This window comes from Amblyomma maculatum, chromosome 1 (genome assembly GCF_055883805.1).
Source record: "Amblyomma maculatum isolate TAMU_Amacu chromosome 1, ASM5588380v1, whole genome shotgun sequence".
Classification (NCBI taxonomy): domain Eukaryota; kingdom Metazoa; phylum Arthropoda; class Arachnida; order Ixodida; family Ixodidae; genus Amblyomma; species Amblyomma maculatum.
The window spans coordinates 389,926,994-389,947,574 of NC_139344.1; the positions used below are offsets into that span (position 1 = coordinate 389,926,994).

At 44.6% G+C, this 20,581-nt stretch overlaps 1 protein-coding gene across 2 annotated transcripts in view; it reads left to right on the forward strand.

Annotated features, from left to right (window-relative positions):
- Positions 1-1,505: 1,505 nt before the first annotated feature.
- Positions 1,506-20,581, forward strand: part of LOC146208505 (major facilitator superfamily domain-containing protein 6-B-like) — a 40,283-nt gene continuing 21,207 nt past the window's right edge. Inside the window, exon 1 of one of the 2 annotated variants that reach the window (XM_084594253.1) lies at positions 1,506-1,684. In XM_084594253.1, coding sequence (XP_084450379.1) covers positions 1,661-1,684 — 24 coding nt within the window. In that variant the 5' untranslated portion in view covers positions 1,506-1,660. Of the gene's footprint in view, positions 1,685-3,810; positions 3,935-20,581 lie in introns of those variants that run through there. The other variant, XM_084594246.1, reaches the window with a different exon arrangement.

The window sequence follows — 20,581 nt, forward strand, 5'->3', positions numbered from 1 at the left end:
CTCTGTTGACGCCGTCCTGAGCACTCCTTCGCACATTTCGTCCAGCGTTCGCTCTCACTGACGACGCACCGTGCACTGCTGTCAGTGTTGCCGAAGCGGTCAAAAAACTAGAAGAGGGTTTTTTGCTAAAATATCAGCATAAATCAGTAGATGTTTATAAATGGTGTGGTCACTTGTTTTAAGCCCGTTTTCTTTATACGGCATGAGTAAAGTGTACTAGAAGAGGTTCTAATAAAACTTTAGTATGGCTTATTTATTTGGTATACGGCATGATAGATCGATAAAAGAGAAGGCTCACTGTTGCAATATAATGCCTGGTGGCAACATCAAGTACAGCGCCACCACCGCTGACGCCTCTTTCACATTGAACCTGAACTTTGGGAAAATATTACTACCAGCGAAGTCATTTACGCGGAGAAACTAAATGCGCAATGGTGAGATCGGAACCTTTTGATAAGCTCCGCCGGACTGCCATGCAGTGAGGCCCACGCAACGGTAATAACCACGGTACCGCAGTGTGCAGAAATTATACCCGGTAATGCTGTTGAATTCCCAACTTCCTAACTGCTAAGCACTGTTTCACGAAAAGAAGACCATCTCCAATCAAACAGGTTTCAAAGAAATGGCTGCTGCTGAAATATTCCTTCCACTAGAGCCGATAATGAATAACTGTTGGCTTATACGCTGACAAGAAAATACAATACTGATAACTAGGAGAAAATTACTTATTCAAGTTTGTTAACCAGCACCTAACCAGCCCTGAGAAGAAACACCAGGAAATAAATGCTGCTACAACGCAACCAGAAACGATCGTATTCACTTGTACAGCCACCCCATGGGAAGAGGAGAGCACTGTAACAGGATCTGCGTTCCAATGCCTTCCTCGAAATTCTCCCAGCCTGCCTGGGTTATTGATGGATGAGCCATTGAATCAGTCACTATAGCTAACGCCTCGTGGTCATTACTAATCCCCTACCAAATAATAAAATAAGAGGGATTTACTCTCTTGAACCGATTAGCAGTAGATATTGTTCCTTCGTAGTGAGAAAAAAATTCAGTAGATTTGGTGAGATTATAACTAGATCAGCGAAGTATAAAAAAAGTGAGCAGATCTACTGATAAATCAGCAGCAGTGGCAACAGTCTGCTGTTTGGAGTCCCGTGCTCGCACTCACTCCCCCCCAACCATAGGACGCTGTATTGGCGGCGCACTAGGTCCGTTCCAAACGAAAACACCACAACCAAAATAAGGTAACAAAATAAGGTAAACATGGACGGCACAGCGCGGCCAGCCACCGCGCATCCGACTCGTTGGACGCACGCTGTAGGCGGGGGGTTGTAGGTTTACATGTTCCATAATGCACTCACGGGACGCTTCACGTGATGTTCAAGGTTCACACTGCCGCAGCCGGGGTGGGAGTTCCAGACGCAATAAGAGCAGCTAACAAGCGAGACATATGGTTTGCACGCAACTACGCAGATAATACACGCGAGAAGGGTATATAGCAAGTGGTGCACGCTTCATTCAGTGTTGCACTCGTCTGCAGCCAGGTGTTTACTGTGGGGTCGTTGATCGCAGTTCTCTTTTATCGATTTGGTGATTAATTTTGCAACAGGTGCATTCAAAGCACTCGTAGCTCGCTAGTCTGCAATCGTCAGTCATGTTCGCTCATGGCTTCCGTAAGGTAAGTGCTTCATATTGCTTCACGAAGCAGAGGCTCGGTTGCCCCCGACGCCTCTGTCTTCAATTAGGGCCCGCATAAACCGAGCGTATAAATATAGAGAAAGCGTCATATGTATATAGAGAGCGCTCGGCAGAGGTTTGCATTGAGCATTGAGCTCGTACCACCCTCCATATATACCTCTATGCGAGTCATTCAGACGACGCGAGCCTGCTTAACATGCTAGAGAGTGTTCGTTAGAGCAGAATCTAAGGCAAAGCCTCTTTATGCCGATGCTCACTAGGTACGGACGTGTGAGCTGCCATTACCTGCGCCGAAGCAACGATGGCCGGGCCAGCGGCGAATGAATAAACGAATAAATCGGTTTGACCTTAGGCTATCAGGCAGCCTAGTTATTGAAAGTTGCTACTTTTGAGACCCGTCTAGCAACAAACTCTATGTGGTAGTTCACAATCTGTCGCTTCATAATGCCGCATGAAGCGACATTATGAAGCGCAAGCAAAGTCGTAAGATCACCGTCCTTTTCGCTGCCGGAAATATAAGAGTCGGCAGACTAAGGACACCCCTTCACCCTGCTCCCCTCTGAGAGACACGGATAAGAAATTCAGATAGGCACTTGAGACTGCTTACGCGTGGAAATGCAAAAGCGTTACGTTTTGCAGGCGCAACTCTCTTTGAACGACGACCTTCATTTTTCCTTCTGTATGTCTCACCCACGTCTGCGCGAGAAAAGCCGCTTGCAGCCGTCCTCTTACATATTCAATAATTTAACCGTACTCGAAATATGTTTACAAAAGCATATTAGTGCGAAAAGAACTCATCCAGCGATGCTTCTCCTTAAGTTTGTGTGATACCTAGCTGGTTGTCATAGCAACTATGGTGACAATGAAGCGTCGAGTGTGACGACGGCATGCATGCACGACAGGTACCTCTGTGTAGGTCCCTTCCTCCACGGCATCTTGTGCGCCTTTTCTCCTGCAGGCATCACTATATAATATGTTCATAAAAAGGTACCCTACAATATCTTGCAGCTGCCTTAAACATATAGCAATAAAAAAAAAGCAGACAATAGATATTATATGGCAATTTTAAACTCACTGAAAGCCGAGGGAGAATTTTCAAAGTAAATTTTTGTCGTACATCGGAATCGTAGACATGTGCACAGCAGGAACATGTCCATCAACATATGCATAACGTAATTTTAACGCAGGCAAAAAAAAAAATACAGAAAATATCTTGATGTTACAGCAGAATTCGATATTACAATGCTGTACAATTGTGAGACCAAAGTGGTGTAGCCGTGTCAGCGGCAAAAGTTCTACAACTAACTTATCGGCCCATGACACATGGAAGTGCAAACTGAAGACTGAGACCGATGATGTACGCAGTATATGGCAGTTGGTAAAAGGGTTGTGGACAAGCATGACAGCTCTCGTGTAAGCACTTTTCTACTTTCTGCTAACTTTTGCCAGCAAAATATTGTCTGTTTTTGACAGAGAACCTGCTGTGACAGCAGAATTTTCTGTAGTAACATCAGATTTTCCTGTAGTTGCAAGAGAAAAAGTATCACACAACTACAGACAGCAGAAAAGTACTACAGAAAAACTACAGAGATACAGAAAAGTTTACGCCAGAACTACAAAATATTTGTCGTATTTTTGACACTGTTCTGTAGCTTTTTCGACCGGGAATTATCCCACGTTCGTCCCACAATTAGAAGGCGTCCCAGAATTCTGGGCCCGTTCTATGGAAAAACCGAACAGAGTGGCACAAATATTAATATAAAGCCTTGTTTATTACACTCAGCGCTTGGTAACTTTTGACAAGCCTTTAGACGGGAAACGACAGGGACGAGAGCTGAGGACGCGCACCCGGCGGCGTACAATCTGCTTAGCGCACTCACACGCGCCTGGATACCCGCCACGCTATGCTTCACGTTGCGCATTAAGTCGCCCCAATCAGCGCCCCTTTCTTAGGGGTGGGGGGGTATCATTTATCGCGCCTACTTTGGAGATTACAAGCGGCCGCGGATGAACGAGCCAAGGATCTTGATAAGACGGTTACTGCAGTAAAGCAATTAGCAGCTAGAAGACCAGAGCTGAACCGCTTCCTCCCCGCTCTGCCTATTTGTGACGGTCAAAAGCCTTCAGTTGCCTGTACGGGTAAGCTCTATCCATATTCGATTGTAAGCGACGTCTAGCGGCTCACCTACATAACAGGGTTATGGCGTCGCAACCACCGTTGCATAAGGAGGTAACTAGATCGACCTTTTTTTTTTTTTTGTTGTTGTTGTTGAACTGTACCAAGGTATTTGACGCTATTTCTGTTTGATGTAAGCTAAACGCTATAAGGCCCTGTAGACTTAGAGCAACACCAAAAAGATGAAATGTATTATTGCTTGAAGCGTTTTCGTAATATTCGTTACTAGTTTTCCTTTAACAACGTTTAAAGCTAAGCCGTTTACCACCACTCGAAGAAGTTATTTTCAAACGACTACGAAGTAGTCTCGCAGTTGTGGACACGCGAATAGTTCCTAATCAGTGAGTCTTCTCAAAAGACGGGTTTGGCGATTGCGCGCCTCATTGCCGGAGATACCCCTTGGACAAAGGGACAGAGGTTAGCTGGGCTGCTCTCCTCACTTTTGCCTGATTGATCGAAACCTATCGATTGATTTCGCTCACGTTTTCATACTCAGTCCTAATGTAGTGCTACCGCTGTATCTTATATTGATAAGCGAGAGACGAATTAAAATTGCGCTAGCTGTTCGGGAAGTGCATATTGTCTTCCAGCGCCAAATATCTCGAGTTTTTTATCAAGCTATCTGTGTTAATCAGAATACAATAATGAAAGCGTGTCGTTTTGAAAGTTTGATTTGATTATTGTTTATAACATGAGTTAACAGCAGTAATGGATACATTCCTACATTTTACGATATGTGTAAAAAAGAGTTGAGGGAAGGTAGAGAGCTCACTTCAGTTCAGTCGTTCAGTCGTGTCCGACTCTTCGTGACCCTATCGCCCATATCACGCCACGCTTTCCGGTCTCTCACTATCTTCCTAACATCACATATCTTCATCTGCAGCGCCTCGAAGATGCCATCTAACCATCGCGTTCGCTGCCTACCCCTTCTCCGGTGACCCTCAACCTTTCCCAACATCAAATCTTTCTCCAGCGACTCCTCTCTTCTCATCAGAAGACTAAAGTAGCTGAGCTTTAACTTTAGAATTTGACCCTCCAATGAGCATTCAGGGTTTATGGTCGACAATATCGACTGATTTGATCTTCTGGCAGTCCAAGGAACTCGCAACAGTCTCCGCCAGCCCCACAATTCAAACGCGTCAATTCTTCGGCGGTCAGCCTTCTTCACAGTCCAACTCTCGCCTCCATACATCACAATTGGAAATACCATAGCACGAGTTATACGGATCTTGGCTGGCAGTCTAATGTCTCTGCTCTTTACTATGCGGTCAAGGCTAGCTATGGTTTTCTTTCCCAGAAGCAGGCGTCTCCTAATTTCATGGCTGCAGTCTCCTTCAGGGGTAATCTTGGAGCCCAAGAAGAGAAAATCTGTCACAGCTTCCACTTCTTGTCCCTTGATGCTCCAGGACTTGACAGGGCAAGACGCCATGATCTTTGTCTTTTATGTTCAGTTTAAGCTCAAACTTCTCACTCTCTTCTTGTACGCGCATCAGAAGTCTTTTGAGTTCCACTTCACTTTCTGCCAATAAAGTGGTATGATTCGCATATCTAAGGTTGTTGGTACGTTTTCCAGCAATCTTCACTCAAGCTGAAGACTCGTCCAGACCGGCCTTCCTCATGATGCACTCTGCATATAGGTTAAATAGGCAGGGCGACAGTATGCAGCCTTGTCTCACTCCTTTCTCGATCGGAAACCAATCAGTAAGACCATGCCCAGTTCTGACTGTGGCCTCTTGCCCTTCACACAGGTTCCTGAGGAGACAGATGAGGTGAATTGGAACTCCCATCTCTTGGAGAGCTTGCCACAATCTGCTGTGATCTACGCAGTCAAAGGCTTTCGCATAATCAATAAAGCAGAAGTAGATGGGTTTCTGGAACTCTCTTGCCTTTTCCATGATCCAGCGAAGGTTGGCAATTTGGTCTCTAGTTCCTCTGCCCTTGCGAAACCCAGCCTGCACGTCCGGAAGCTCCCGATCCACATACTGCTGCAGCCTACCTTGGAGGATTTTCAACATCACCTTGCTAGCATGCGAAATAAGCGCGATCGTGCGGTAGTTGGAACAATCTTTGGCACTGTCTTTCTTTGGAATGGGGATGTAAACTGACCTCCTCCAATCCTGTGGCCACTGCAGGGTATTCCAAATTTGCTGACATAATGTATACAGAACGTTAACAGCGTCATGGTTGAGGTTTTGAAGCAACTCAGCTGGAATGCCATCAATTCCGCTAGCTTTGTTCTTAGCAAGGCTGGCTAAGACCCATTCAACTTCACTCTTCAGGATGCCCGGCTCGAGATCAGTAATCACAACCATCTTATGTTGGGTTTGCACATCTGAGTCTTTCTTGTACAGTTCTTCTGTGTATTCCTGCCACCTCTTCTTTATCTCTGAGGCTTCAGTGAGGTCCTTGCCTCGTTTGTCCTTTATCACATCCAGCTTAGCACAGAAGTTTCCTTTGATAGCTTTGATTGTCTTATACAGAGCTCTTGTGTTCCTCAATTGGCTGTTGTCCTCAACTGCTTGACACTGTATGTTGAGGGAGGCATTCGTATCTCTCCTTGCTATTTTCTGAAAATATGCACTGAGAACCTTGTATCTTTCTCTTTCCCCCATAACTTTTGCCATCCTCCTTTCCTCAGCTATTTGCAAAGCCTCTTCAGATAACCAGTTTGCTTTCTTGCATTTTTTTTGTTGTGGAACTACCTTAGTAGCAACTTCTTGTATTGTATCACGAACATCAGTCCACATCTCTTCAGGCTCTCTGTCTTCTAGATCTAATTTTTGAAATCGATTCCTCACTTCCACAGCATAATCTGATGGAATTTTATCCCGATCATACCTGAAAGGCCTTCTAGTTTTCTGCGTTCTCCTCAATCGAAGCTTAAATCTGGCAACAAGAAGCTGATGATCGGCGCCACAATCGGCCCCAGGCCTTATTTTTACTCCTTGTATAGCGCTTCTCCATCTCTGCCGGCAAAGAATACAATCAATCTGATTCCTGTACAGATCGTCTGGTGAAGTCCATGTGTATAGGCGCCTCTTGTGTTGCTGAAAATGAGTATTCGCTATGGTCAGGTTGTTTTCGTGACAAAACTCTACTAGCCTCTGCCCAGCTTCATTTGGATCACCAAGACCGAACTTGCCTGTAATTCCGGATATTTCTTCACTCCCCACCTTAGCATTCCAGTCACCTATTAGAAAAAGGACGTCTGATGATGGAGTGCGGTCTAAAAGGCATTGCAGGTCAGCATAAAATCTTTCAACGCCAGTTTCTTCAGCAGTAGTGGTTGGTGCATAGACTTGGATAACTGTTATGTTGAAAGGGTGACTTTGGATCCGAAGTGAAATCATTCGGTCGTTTTTGGGGTTGTACCCTAGCACTGCTTTGCCCATTCTTCTGTTTACTATGAGAGCGACCACCCCATTCCTTCTCCTGGATTCGTGCCCACAATAAAAGACGTAATGGTCGCCGGAATTAAATTCTCCCATTACGGTCCACTTGAGCTCACTGATGCCCAAGATATCAATGTTCAATATGTCCATTTCTCGCTTGACGACATCCAGTTTACCATGCGTCATATATCTTACATTCCATGTTGCTATTTCATATATCTCCTTGCAACATCGAACTTTCGCTCGCTTCCCGACACATCCACAACTGAGCCTCCTTTTGGCTTTAGCCCAGCGGCTTCATTCGTCCTGGAGCTACTAGGAATCGCCGTTTGTTCATTCCCAGTAACATGTGGGACGCCTTCCAACCTGGGGGGCTTATCTTCCGGCGCCATATCATTAATGGTATTGTGACTGGCCATAGGGTTTTCTTGGCAGGAAATACTGGAGTGAGTTGCCATTACCTTCTCCAGTAAATCACATTTTATCAGAACTCTCTGCCGTGACCTGTCTATCTAGGGTGGCCCTACACAGCCGAGCTCATGGCTTCATCGAGTTTCGAAAGCCCCTCCTCCACGACAAGGCAGTGATCCATGAAGGGGCTACTTGTTGCATTTCCTTTACAGCACTCTTGCATATATTTCTTCAGAAAGCCCAAACCTTGATTCAAGCAATCGCGGTAGAAAACGCTTGCAGTTCCTTCCACATCTGTCTTCAGCGGGTTTGGCTGATAACGGTCTCTAATGGATTCATCAACCGAGGAGACTTCCTAAACGCCTTTCGAGAGAACCGAAAACCGGTTTCTCATTGGCGGCAATTAACGGAGTAGTTATAGTAAATTGAACGAGGCGATATATTCAAATTACCGGAGTTTTGGTTAATGAAATGAAAATTCATTTTAGAATTATGTTTTCGAGGATCGCATCCTTTCGATGTCGTCAGCAAGGGGACGCGTGCCCGAAGCCGTTCACAACCTGTCACACCGATCTGCCCTCTGCTGGTGTCGACAGCTCGCAACGAACAATTAAAAAAAAAAATGTTCAAAGGAAACGGCGGGCTAGTTTGAACTACATCGCACAAGGACACGATTTTAAGCCATTGTCTTATTTATTTAAGCAGAAATGCCTTTTAGGGCTTGCGCGGCAGTTTTGCAAGGCAAGAGCGTAAATTGCTGGGCAAGTTGGTTCATAATGCTTACAAAGGTGGAACTAGCAAATACGAACGCGGGCAAGGCAGAGGAAGTACAGAGGTGTAGTGCGTGTACCTCCTCTCTCTTTCCCGCGTTTGTCTTCGCTCTTTCCACTTTTTTTTTTCTGCGAGGTAACTCCTCTGTGCTAACTCTGCAAGTTCTCCCAGGCTATACAGTAGAAATCATCCATGTGGATTCATTGTCAAATGAAATCCAACGAAACAGTTGACTAAATTGAAATGTGTTCTCATCAGGCACCAAATACGTGATTGAGGAGACATGCAGGAAGAGTTGTCACAAATTACAACTTGACAGAGTGTCATTCCATCCAAACGGCAAGTAGAACAGAACCGCCAATTAGGGGTGTATGCAACGTGAGATTATATTATACCGTGATTTACATGTGCCTTTCAAAAAGAGAAAAACAATTTAGCAGCATTATTACACAGCCAAATACGGATGTCAGCAAAAGAACCTGCGGAGCAAAATAAAGTAAGTGACGTCATGATAGAGCAAGACATTTCCGTCTTTGCTGAATAACTAGTAACAAGGTCAAAACAAAGGAGTGTACGAATATTGCTGAAACATTTGATAAAAGAATATGCACCAAGCTTGATATTTACCTAGTTCAGAAAGCAGCACGATGTTGCATTGGAATCATAGTGTTCAATCGGATTTTTTTTTTTTTGGGGGGGGGGGGTCGGTTCGATTTTAGGTTCACAATTTTCGTGTTAAGTACCAGGTTAGACTCTGGAGCTATACTCTGTTCCAGTTCGAACCAATTCGAGCTTATTCGAATCAATTCAAACGAGTTCAGCCGGTTTCAGGACACAACCACGGAGACGCTGATTAGATAACGTCTGTAGGTTAAATAAAAGAACAGAAACAAAATTGGTTTCATGTGAGGCATTTCATCTTGGCCCGCTCTGATATGCTGTCCTTGGCAAAAGGTATAGTAATAATATATAACTAGGGCTACAGATTAAAATGAAATAAAAAAAAAAATCCCTTAACATTAGACACGTGAATATATTCGAAAATTTCGAATAGTGAAATGAATATACGCGTATTTGTTTTTTTTTTTAGTTTAGATAGTTTAGAGCGTTTAACAACCCAGTGCGACTCAGGCTACGAAATACACTGAAGTGGAAGGCTACAGACATTTCGACCATTTGGGGTTCTTTAACGTGCACTGACATTGCACATGGGCGCCTTGTGTTTCATCTCCGCCGAAACACGGCCGTCGTACCCGGTACTCAACCCACGTTCTTGCTATCAGCAATCGAGCACCCATATAATTGTTCGAACGAAGCAAAGTGTGTATTTTGGAAATTATTCGAACCGAATGGGAAAATGCTACGGACTTTTCGAATGCTTTCCGGAGGGTCGGCGCTACACTGGGTGTTTTCTTTAACTTCTTACAGATCGTTATGTTAAACCTTGCGTGAGATAACGTTGGTGCAGTCTGTGCAGGTAGATTGTACGTCAAAGCGGACATTATAGGTACGTGATAGATCTCAGTCCTGAAACGATTAACTAAAATTAACTAACCAACTTTCTTATTAATTGCAGGGCCAACATTAGATTAAGAAAATGAAGAGTGTCAACGTAGTAGCTGAGTATCGTTTCGAACCTTGCTTTATTGGCAATGCATTTCGAAATATTTAACGTCAAAAATACACATATTTTAAGCTCGTAAGGTTGCCTTCCCGCCGTTTACAGTTTTTTTTTTAATTTTCTTTTTTATGGCTCGCCGGGCATAGTATTGGCGTGGAAATCACGCTAAATGCTTCTACGGCATAAAATGGTCAAATGATGTCTGTATTTGTTGTATTACAAATGCAAAAGACGCTATTATAAAAAAGTTCATTGCGGGAAGCCATCTTCACGCGCTCAGAAATGCCCGTTTTTTACTAAATATTTCGAACTACACTGTGATAAAGAAGATATGAAAACTGGACCCGGCTTTTATGTTGATGTTTGATGTTGATGTTGTTTTATGTTGATCTTGATGTAAAGTGCGCCTTCGGAATCCAGTTTATTAGTTAAATTTAGTTAATTAATCGTTTCATCACAGTGCTTTATTACAATCATAATGTTCGCTTTAACATCATCATCAGCTGGACTATACCCATTGCAGGGCGAAGGCCTCTCCCCATTTTTCTCTAATTAACCCGGTCCTTTGATAGCTGCATCCACTTGACCCCTGCGAACTTCTTAGCCTCATCCGCCCACCTAATTTTCTGCCGCCCCCTGCTGCGCTTTCCTTCCCTTGGAATCCAGTTTGTTACCCTAAGCGACCATCGGTTATCCTCTCTTCTAACTACTTGTCCTGCCCATGCATATTTCTTGCCACCCCGTAACAATACATAAAAATGAATTAGTGGAACGAAAAGGTTCTGTCGCGTCTACTATTAAGGGGGAGCTAGCGCGTCCCCCTAATTTTTCATTCGACTTCGTGGACTGCTTCAGAAACAGTGCTCACACCGGGGCTGCGTATACATCATCCTGCAGCTGTCATTAGGCGGGGGATATGAATGGTTCAGCGTACGCGGTCCTTTTATGCCGCAGCTTTCATAATGATCATGGCCTCTAGGACCGGACGGCAAGCGCAAAACGTCGGCGAGTTTAGCCACCTTGTCTTGATTTCCAATCTCGGAGGCCATGGTCCATACGTGCTATCGCTCGTCTCATGTCTTAGTGTGCGGCCCTAGCTTATTATCTTTCATCGATACGATAATTTAAACTTTCTACGCGTTTCACGTTCATAGAGTTCACAAATTGAATTCGCGTTGCGGCCCGTTAGTGGAGATTAATAGTGTTTCGTTCTTTAACAGCTATAGTTTTTTAACTCGACAAGTTACCAACGTACCGCAGAGCCACCGCTGGCGCTTGCATGCTTCACACTGTTGTTTGTTTTGTAAGACTATTCGCAAAACACCAGAATATTAGTATAAATATTTAATTCATGATCAATCCGTATTGGATTAGGCCGGGAAGCCGCATTGATAACATTTGGTTCGGTAGCAGAGGTACATTATCCTTATTCGGGCGGCTCGTGTTACAGCGCGCAAGTTCTGAATCCCGCAGTCGCGGCGGCCGTATTTTGACGGAGGAGAAAAGCAAAGCGCCCGTGTGCTGTGCGATGTCAGCACACGTTAAAGAACCCCAGGTGGTCGAAATTTCCGGAGCCCTCCTCTATACGGCGCCTCTCATAGCCTGAGTCGTTTTGGGGCGTTAAAACACGCAAGCTAAACTAATCTATAGAGTACCCAAAGTAATCAGGACGATAATGAGAATGGCAGTAGTGCAGAACAGTCAGGCGTTTTGCTAGTACTGAAAAACGAAGCTATCAAGGCGTTATATCCATACCAATTAGACAGACAAGACCTGGGCATTTCCTTCTTTCCACACGTCTGACGCAAGTCACGCAACAGAGGTGGTCGGTGTTTCCGCTGTGGAGGTTACGGCTAAAGAGTGGGTGTAATTCGCAGACCATCAATGGCTACTGTACCGCAGAAGCTGATATTATTATAAGCAGCTAACATTGTTTCATCTTGGCAAGAGAAAAGAAGCAGGCCATTGCTTCTCGCGGCGTGCAATTAAAAAAAAAAAAAGAAAAGAAAAGAAATTAACACCCGCGCTCATTTCTCCATCAGACTCGGGAAAAAATAAAATCGCAGCCGCTGGTTTACTCAGACTTCTGTGACTTTCGCCGAGGATAAAAATTCTCTTTGACACATATTTCTTCCTTCACTGGGAATACAATGGGGAGGCAGGACGGCATCGAAGTATGCAAGCAACTGTCGTTTTCTTAGCAGGCGAATCACCCTGACAGCGCCAAAGTGAAGAAAAAAAAAAAAAGAACTGCAACTTATGATGACAAAAAAAAAAAAAAAAAAGAAAACAAGAGTGCACGAACCACGAAAACCCGTGCACGGAGTAGACATGCGCGCTGGTAATCGCGCAACACCAGCAACAAGACAAACATAAGTGACCTTAAAAACAGTTCCTTCATCCGAAATTGAGAGACATGCCCTTCTAACGTAAATGCATGACCTCCTTCACAAATGCTGTATTTCGAAATAAAGTAAGCAAGTTAATTTTTTAAGCACGAGGACGCTCGAAGAGCTAATAATCTGATGTTCCATAATTGTTCCGCTGCTTGCTTCCAAAAATAAAAACCAGCTGCTCTCAAAGAACACCTGAAAGAAGTGATGCCTTGTTTGGGCATACAGCCACTCACTTCGCTGTGTACCTCAAAAGGAAAGTTGTGTCGTAACAGTAACAGCTCACCCAATCATCTGCGCTTGTGAATCTCACCTATCAGGGACGCTACTGCAAAACCTAAAGTTAAGAATCAGTACACGCATGTGTTCATGCAATGACATGTCACAAACTGGTAGAATTAAGCACGCGCTGTCGCAATCTTAATCAAAAAGTGCATGTCTACGGCTTTGCAACTAACCAGATGTATGACAAGTAGATATGTCATTGGAAGACATGTAGCAGCGTTTCTGAGAGCTAATATAGGAACTCTGTTTCAACGGAAGCGCTAATACATTTATTAAAAACGATGAGCGTTTTCGTCATTGCCACTGCGCATACTTTTTTTTTTTCGACAGGCTTATTGCAAGGCCCCTGCAAAACTCAAACGCAGAAAAGATCAAACAGAAGCGCCCGCAAACTAGATTGCAAACAAACCACAGAAGGAAAATATACTCACGTGTTTTGTATATCCAAACTACACAGCACAGCCAACGGGTGAAAACGGTGGACGCTGTTGCATTTCGCCCCCAATTTCACAATTATCCCAGGACACTTTTGAGGCCACAAACACTAAAAATACTAAACACTAGGTGCTGCACATGACACAATTCACAACACGGTACTTCTTTGATGCACTTGATTTCGAATAGTCTACTCATTCCAGCAGCCCACGCTACCTGAGGTCGTATGGCAGATGCTGGTGTGGGCAGGCTCTTTACTATCAAATGCTTGTACCATACGGGTATTACCTGGAGACCTCCGTACTTGTATACTCTCACCAGGGAGGCGGCGAATGAATCGGAGCCCATAAAATATTCTCCGCTTCTTCGCTTTCATAACCACTCACTCGCACACAACGCATCGCTTCCTTCCGTTGGCGGGAACTAGTCCTATAACGCGTCATTGCTCCGTCACTCGGTCGCTCGCAGTCAGAAAATGAGCGCCAAAATATTCTGTCAAGTGACCCCTAGAGAACCATTGAACATTCATTTGTCGAGGACAAGAAAAGACTGGCGCACAAAGCTTTCCGGAATAAAAAAGAGCACTAAATAAAAGCGTACATGCACGAAAAGACACATACGACCGCTAAAAAAATGTCGGCAAGCTAGGTGATAGGTGACGACGTGATTCCGAGGCTCCATTTTTCCCTGCCACCGTTTTTTGACGAATGGCAGTCCAGTCCTCCCTTGTCTAGGTGGCAATGGTTAGATGAGATGAAACGGGGGAAAGGTTGGGGAAGATCAGCTAGATGCAGATCTGTTGAAGAGCGGTGGAGGAATCGTGCTAGAAAAACGTGCCATCCTGTATTTGCAATGCCTCATGACCTCGAGAGTACCGGATTCTTGGAAGAATGCTAACATTGCCTTAATGCATGAGAATGCGGGCGCCAACCACTTGAATTACGACAGGCCTGTCAGCTTACTGTCAGTTACGTACAAGTTAACTGACAGGTGAGGTACAAGGTGCTCACTAAGGTAATCGCTAATAAGATCAATATAACCTTAAACCTCAATCAACCAAAGTACTGAAGGAAATTAGGCTATTAGACTATGTATAGATTAGTTAGGGATAAATTAGTGAATTATACCTCAGTAATCTACGATACATCAGTAGCATTGCCTTTGTAAGTAAATGCAAGAATTGCGAAGAATGAATAGTGACCTAGATGGGCAAAGCAGAACAGTAGTTCTAAGATTGATACTCACAAGACTAAATCGTTGTTTAAAAGCCTCAATAGGAATATCAGTTTAGGATAGATAGCATAGAGCTGGGAGTGGTAAGGGAATAATCTACTTTGGGCAGGTATTAGCCGTAGATCCGGATCGCGAAATCGAAACAACTGGGAGAATGAAATGGGGATGGAGCGCATTTGGCAAGTACTCGCAGATCATGGCTAGCTGCTTAATAGTATCTCTCAATGGGAAAGCGTATAATAGCTGTATCTGAGCGATACTCAAGCATGGGGCACAAACATGGAAGCGAACAAAACGGGTTCTTACGTAAACTGAGGACAACGCATCGTACTATGGAAAGGAAGATGATAGGTAAACATTAAGAGATCCGGGTTTGGTTTGGTTTGGTTTGGTTTGGTTTGGTTTGGTTTGGTTTGGTTTGTGAAGTGTAACTTTCAAAGCGACTCAGGCTATATGAAAGACGCCTTTGTGGAGGTCACCGGAAATTTCGACCACCCGGGGTTCTTAAACGTGCACTGACATCGCAAAGCATACGGACGCCTTGCTTTTTGCCTCCATGGAAAAACGGCCGCCGCGGCCGGAGTTCGATCTCGCATCCTTGCGCAAAGCAGTCGAGCACCCTAACCACTGCACCTCAACGGCGGGGCAAATAACGTCAAGAGAGAGGAAGCGCGCAGAATAGGTTGGGGAACAAACGCGAGCTAGACATCCTATTCGAAATCAAGAAGACGAAATTGACATGGACAAGGTACGTAGTGCGAAGGCAAGAAAACCGACGGTCGCTCAGAGTAACAGACTGCATTCATATAGAAGCCACGCTGAGCAGGAGGCAGCAGAAAATTTTCCGAGCAGAGGAAATTGGATATGGATTCAGATGGCACAGGGCCACTTTAGGAGAAGGGTGAAAGAGAGACCTTTGCCCTACAGTGGATGTAGCCATGATGATGATGATGAATCGCATGTACGCCGATATGGACCTTCCTTCTTTTAACTTTATACAGTCTGCATTTTATTCCCCCCATATCAACTTATGCGTTATGGCAAACTTCTCGAATAAAAATAAAATAGAAAAAGATATGAATCTGCAAGGAGAGAAGCCGGCGCGATCTACTAACGCTGTCGCATAATACCCTTACAGAAAAACTTCACTGTTCCCGAGTTTTAATTAATGTTATTTATCACCTTTTACTGAAGATGTCTAAATAATTTACCTCTAAAATAATACAACATAATATCGAATAAGGAAGGGGGTAATTTCAAAAAGGTAAGAATTGATTGCGTCTTCTCGAAAGAACAGCATAAATATGCATTAGTATCTATGCGCATGTAGTAGGAGGAGGACGTGGTAGATATTGTGCTGGAGAAAGCAACAACAATATGCAGCATATATATACGATGTTAGATAATTACAAAATTATTCATTTATTAAATAAGCTGATCCGGAGAGTGGCAAGATACTTCAAACAACATCATCGACAGCGATGCTCGATAGACTGAAAGATTTTCCGATACCAATACATGATACAGAACCGAAATCGATTTTCGATACAGATGCCGGATACTGTATCATCGATACTTTGATACATCACTAATATATCGAATCCAATAAAGTTCGTATTATAGTAAGCGATGTTTGTATCATTGAAATCCCGCTATAATAAAGCTAGTAATATGATTAAGGAAGTTAGGAAATTTGTGCCATGCTTCCTGGAACCCTCAGTGTATTCCTATATCGCAGCTTTTCTGAAAGGCCTTAACCGAATCCGATAGCATGGATTTAATAAAGCTCCGCTGTCTGCACTGCTGGCCTTATTAAAATTTCAGATTGAACCGAAATCATGGTTACATTGAAGCTTCCATAAGCATCCCAGCAAAAATTCCTTAACTGAATTTTTCATACGAACCATTCTGTGAGCACTTGGCTGCATATAAATAAATATGAAAGTTTTTCTGTTTCTTGACATATTATACTATATATACGTTATTTATCCGGTGGCATCTGTGTTTGTTCTGTGCTAAAAGGTGCTAAAAGGTGCAAGCAGCGTGCGCTTGGTGAACCAAAGTTGTTTTTCCAGAAGGGCGATGATAAACTATTCAAGCTGCGTACGAGTATTTCTGTTATTGGCTGGAATAAAAACAACAAAGCGAAATGGCTGAACATTTTTATTTTGTTATAGCAGATTTGATCGCCTAGTCCTATCTTTTAAACCATCAATCTTGTTCTGAAGAGAACACACAGTCTTTTCAAGGGTACTTAAAAAAGGGAATTGCGCTAAAAAAAGAGACACGGACGAGGAGAGGACATGGACGGGCGCAAACTCGCGACTGATTTTATTCAGAAAGAACACAAATATATATATACCTTGAAGCTTATCCAATCAATGCCTAAGCGCACATGCCATGAAAGTTCTCTCTTTCTTATACAATTTGATACTAGAATCGCTTACGCATTCATCACCTGACTTATCAATGAAAAAAGCCTCTGCGAGTTCACGTGCTACCTGGTTACGACTGCGCCTTAAGATTTTGGTTCTAGCCAGCAAAGGCTGGCATGCTTTATCAGGCGTAGCCAAAGGGCATGCGCCGCAATGTAAGGGCAAATTTGACCCTTTTCCGTTATTCATAGAGAGCTGATGTTCCCTTAGTCGTTCATTTATACAACGGCCCGTCTGGCCGATGTAAACTTTTCCGCAAGTCAGGGGGATCTCATATACAGCCCCAACAGAGCACCTGACAAACTGAGTGGCGTGACGTTTCGTGCAGTCTCGCACGCATTCCTCACCGGAGACAATCCGGGGGCACAAAGAGGCCAACTTGCGCGGGGCAGAAAATACCACCGGCACACCGTAGCGATTGGCTACATTCTTCAGGTTGTGGGACACCCTATGGATATAGGGGACAACCGCCGGTCTGGTCTTCGGTTGACCGCCACCTTCTTGAGGTGTTCTAGCATTAAAACTTTGCAGAAGCTTCTCTGCCACAGCAGCCACGACTGAAACAGGGAAACCAGCTTTCTCTAACCTGCCAACCTGATTGGTGAGGCTGTCGTTTACCAGATGAACACATCATTTCTGCAAGGCTTCTTTCAGGCACAGCATAACAATGGCGCGTTTTACCGTCTTAGAATGAGAAGATTCAAACGGCAACAGGTCTTTCCGGGCTCGTGGTGAATACATCCAACATGTGTGATCTGGTGCTAAAGTGATGTTAATATCTAAAAACTGTAATCTATCTTCTTCAGGTAATTCGTAGGTGAAGGTTAGACCTCTCCCGTGTCGTTTAAAGACAGATAACGTCTCTTGCACGGTGAACGTGTGTGTCAAACCGGGTTGCTTTTTAAAAATCACCAAATAATCGTCCACGTATCTAAAAACTTTAAGAACTATCTTGTCGTCTAAATAGCACACCAGATCACGATCAATGCTGGCCAAGAAAATGTTAGCCAATACAGGTGCCACACAAGACCCTATGCAAATGCCCTGACGTTGAACATGAAAATGATTGTCAAAAGTTACAAAGGTGGAGTCAAGATAAAACTCTAGTAGCTTCATGAAATTGTCCAGGGTTAGGCCGCTGGTGTTCTGAAAATCTACGACACCATTATCGTCGATGCAAGACTTAACTGCACAAAATAGGGCATCATGCGGTATAGAAAAGAACAGGTTCTCTATGTCAAAAGATACAGCGTAACCTAAAGATGAGGAACCCTGTAGGAAAGAGACCACATCACCTGAATTCTTTACAACAAAAGGGTCTTGTATAACTAAATTCTTTAAACACTTCTGGAGGAAAGAGCTAATTTCCCGTTGCCACGTATCCCTTTCACTCACAATGCACCGGAACGGCTTGTCATATTTGTGCGTCTTCACGGTAAAAAACAGTTCTAGGCTATTGCGCTTACAGTTGTTAACGGCTCTTGACAGTCTATCTAAAGCCAAGTCCTTGCATAGTTCTATGGCTTGAGCCTTTACCTTGGCTGTCTTCACGTTTTTGGTAATGAAGTTCCTTCTGACGGCGTCAACGGCCTTGTCGTGAAACAGTCCCGCTGGTAGCACGGCAAATCCTCTCTCCTTGTCTGCCTGCAGAAGCATCAGCTGATGATCCCTGAAGAAGGATACGACTTCTTCGGCGTCCTTTTCCACAGTTGACTGTCTTCGGCCCGCAGATACTTGAGGCTTGGTGGCCGTCCGCAGCAGGCAATCAACCCCATCCAGAAGACACCTTTCACGGTCTTCTTCACTAGCTTTGCGCGCCACTTGTCGATTCAACGACAACAACTCGTGCGCTGGCACATTAGGCTTCATGCTGAACTTCGGGCCTTTCTTTAGCACATCGGCTATCTTGGGTGGTAGTTCCGTGTCGGCCAGCAGAGAAATCGCACAGCCAAGACTTTTTTCCCTAGGCCTGCCTTTCGGAAGGCGCAGCAAAAGGCACTTCCACCAAAATTCGACCGCTTGGGAAGTCTGTCGCCGATAGCACTGTAACCTGGCTTCACCTATCCACCCGGAGTCTGTGCTAAAGGCGAGCAAACGCAGCCAGTGATTCAAAAGTCTGATTTGGCGCCATAGCTCCGATCTCAATATCTTGCAGAGGCGCTTGTTTCCCTGTTTCAGTCGTGGCTGCTGTGGCAGAGAAGCTTCTGCAAAGTTTTAATGCTAGAACACCTCAAGAAGGTGGCGGTCAACCGAAGACCAGACCGGCGGTTGTCCCCTATATCCATAGGGTGTCCCACAACCTGAAGAATGTAGCCAATCGCTACGGTGTGCCGGTGGTATTTTCTGCCCCGCGCAAGTTGGCCTCTTTGTGCCCCCGGATTGTCTCCGGTGAGGAATGCGTGCGAGACTGCACGAAACGTCACGCCACTCAGTTTGTCAGGTGCTCAGTTGGGGCTGTATATGAGATCCCCCTGACTTGCGGAAAAGTTTACATCGGCCAGACGGGCCGTTGTATAAATGAACGACTAAGGGAACATCAGCTCTCTATGAATAACGGAAAAGGGTCAAATTTGCCCTTACATTGCGGCGCATGCCCTTTGGCTACGCCTGATAAAGCATGCCAGCCTTTGCTGGCTAGAACCAAAATCTTAAGGCGCAGTCGTAACCAGGTAGCACGTGAACTCGCAGAGGCTTTTTTCATTGATAAGTCAGGTGATGAATGCGTAAGCGATTCTAGTATCAAATTGTATAAGAAAGAGAGAACTTTCATGGCATGTGCGCTTAGGCATTGATTGGATAAGCTTCAAGGTATATATATATTTGTGTTCTTTCTGAATAAAATCAGTCGCGAGTTTGCGCCCGTCCATGTCCTCTCCTCGTCCGTGTCTCTTTTTTTAGCGCAATTCCCTTTTTTAAGTATGTATGACCGACTAGCCCAACAACGTGCTCTCTTAAATTACTTTTCAAGGGTGTCTATTAGCGTTATTTGTTTTCAATTGTCAAAATTTTGGAGAACAGGTCATTTACTGTTTTTTTGAATATTAACCTACTGCTCCTAGAGGCTGATATTCCTGATGGTATTCTTCTCTGACGGACCACCAACTGCTCGAACAACTCACGAGTGTCTAATTCGTCAGGATCAAGGCTCAACTCCACGTCTCCACAGATCAACAATTCGCACGCGCAAAATATATCAGAAGCAATTTCTAAGTACTTTTGTGGCTACAGCAAAACCAAAAAGAACAGGTAATCACTCTTCAAGGTACACTAGTAGCTACAAACCCGCACAAGGCAGAAGAAGGGTCTATTAGGCAACATGCCCATTTTCGATGCGCCGTGCCCACAGGCATAACAGTGTGGCAGTGGAACTGCCGCGGCTTCGTCAAGAAGAAGGCAGTCGTCCAGCAGTACATCGAGCACGCGGCTCGCAAGCCCGACGTGCTCCTCCTCCAAGAAACACTAACGGACAAGCCGTCCCTTCCCGGCTACAGGGTGCACGCGGGCCCGCCCGACGGCAGAGGCCTGTGCACCCTGGTCAGGAAGGGACTCACCTTCGTCGAACACCGGCTAAGCAATGTCAGGATTGAACACACGCTCACCGAACTCATACCGACCAAGCAAAGAAAAAACAGCATCTTCATTTTGAACATCTACAGTAACCCATCGCGGAGACTCCAGAGGTTCAAAGCCATTCTTAACAAGGCAAGCACGACGGCCGGCCAGAG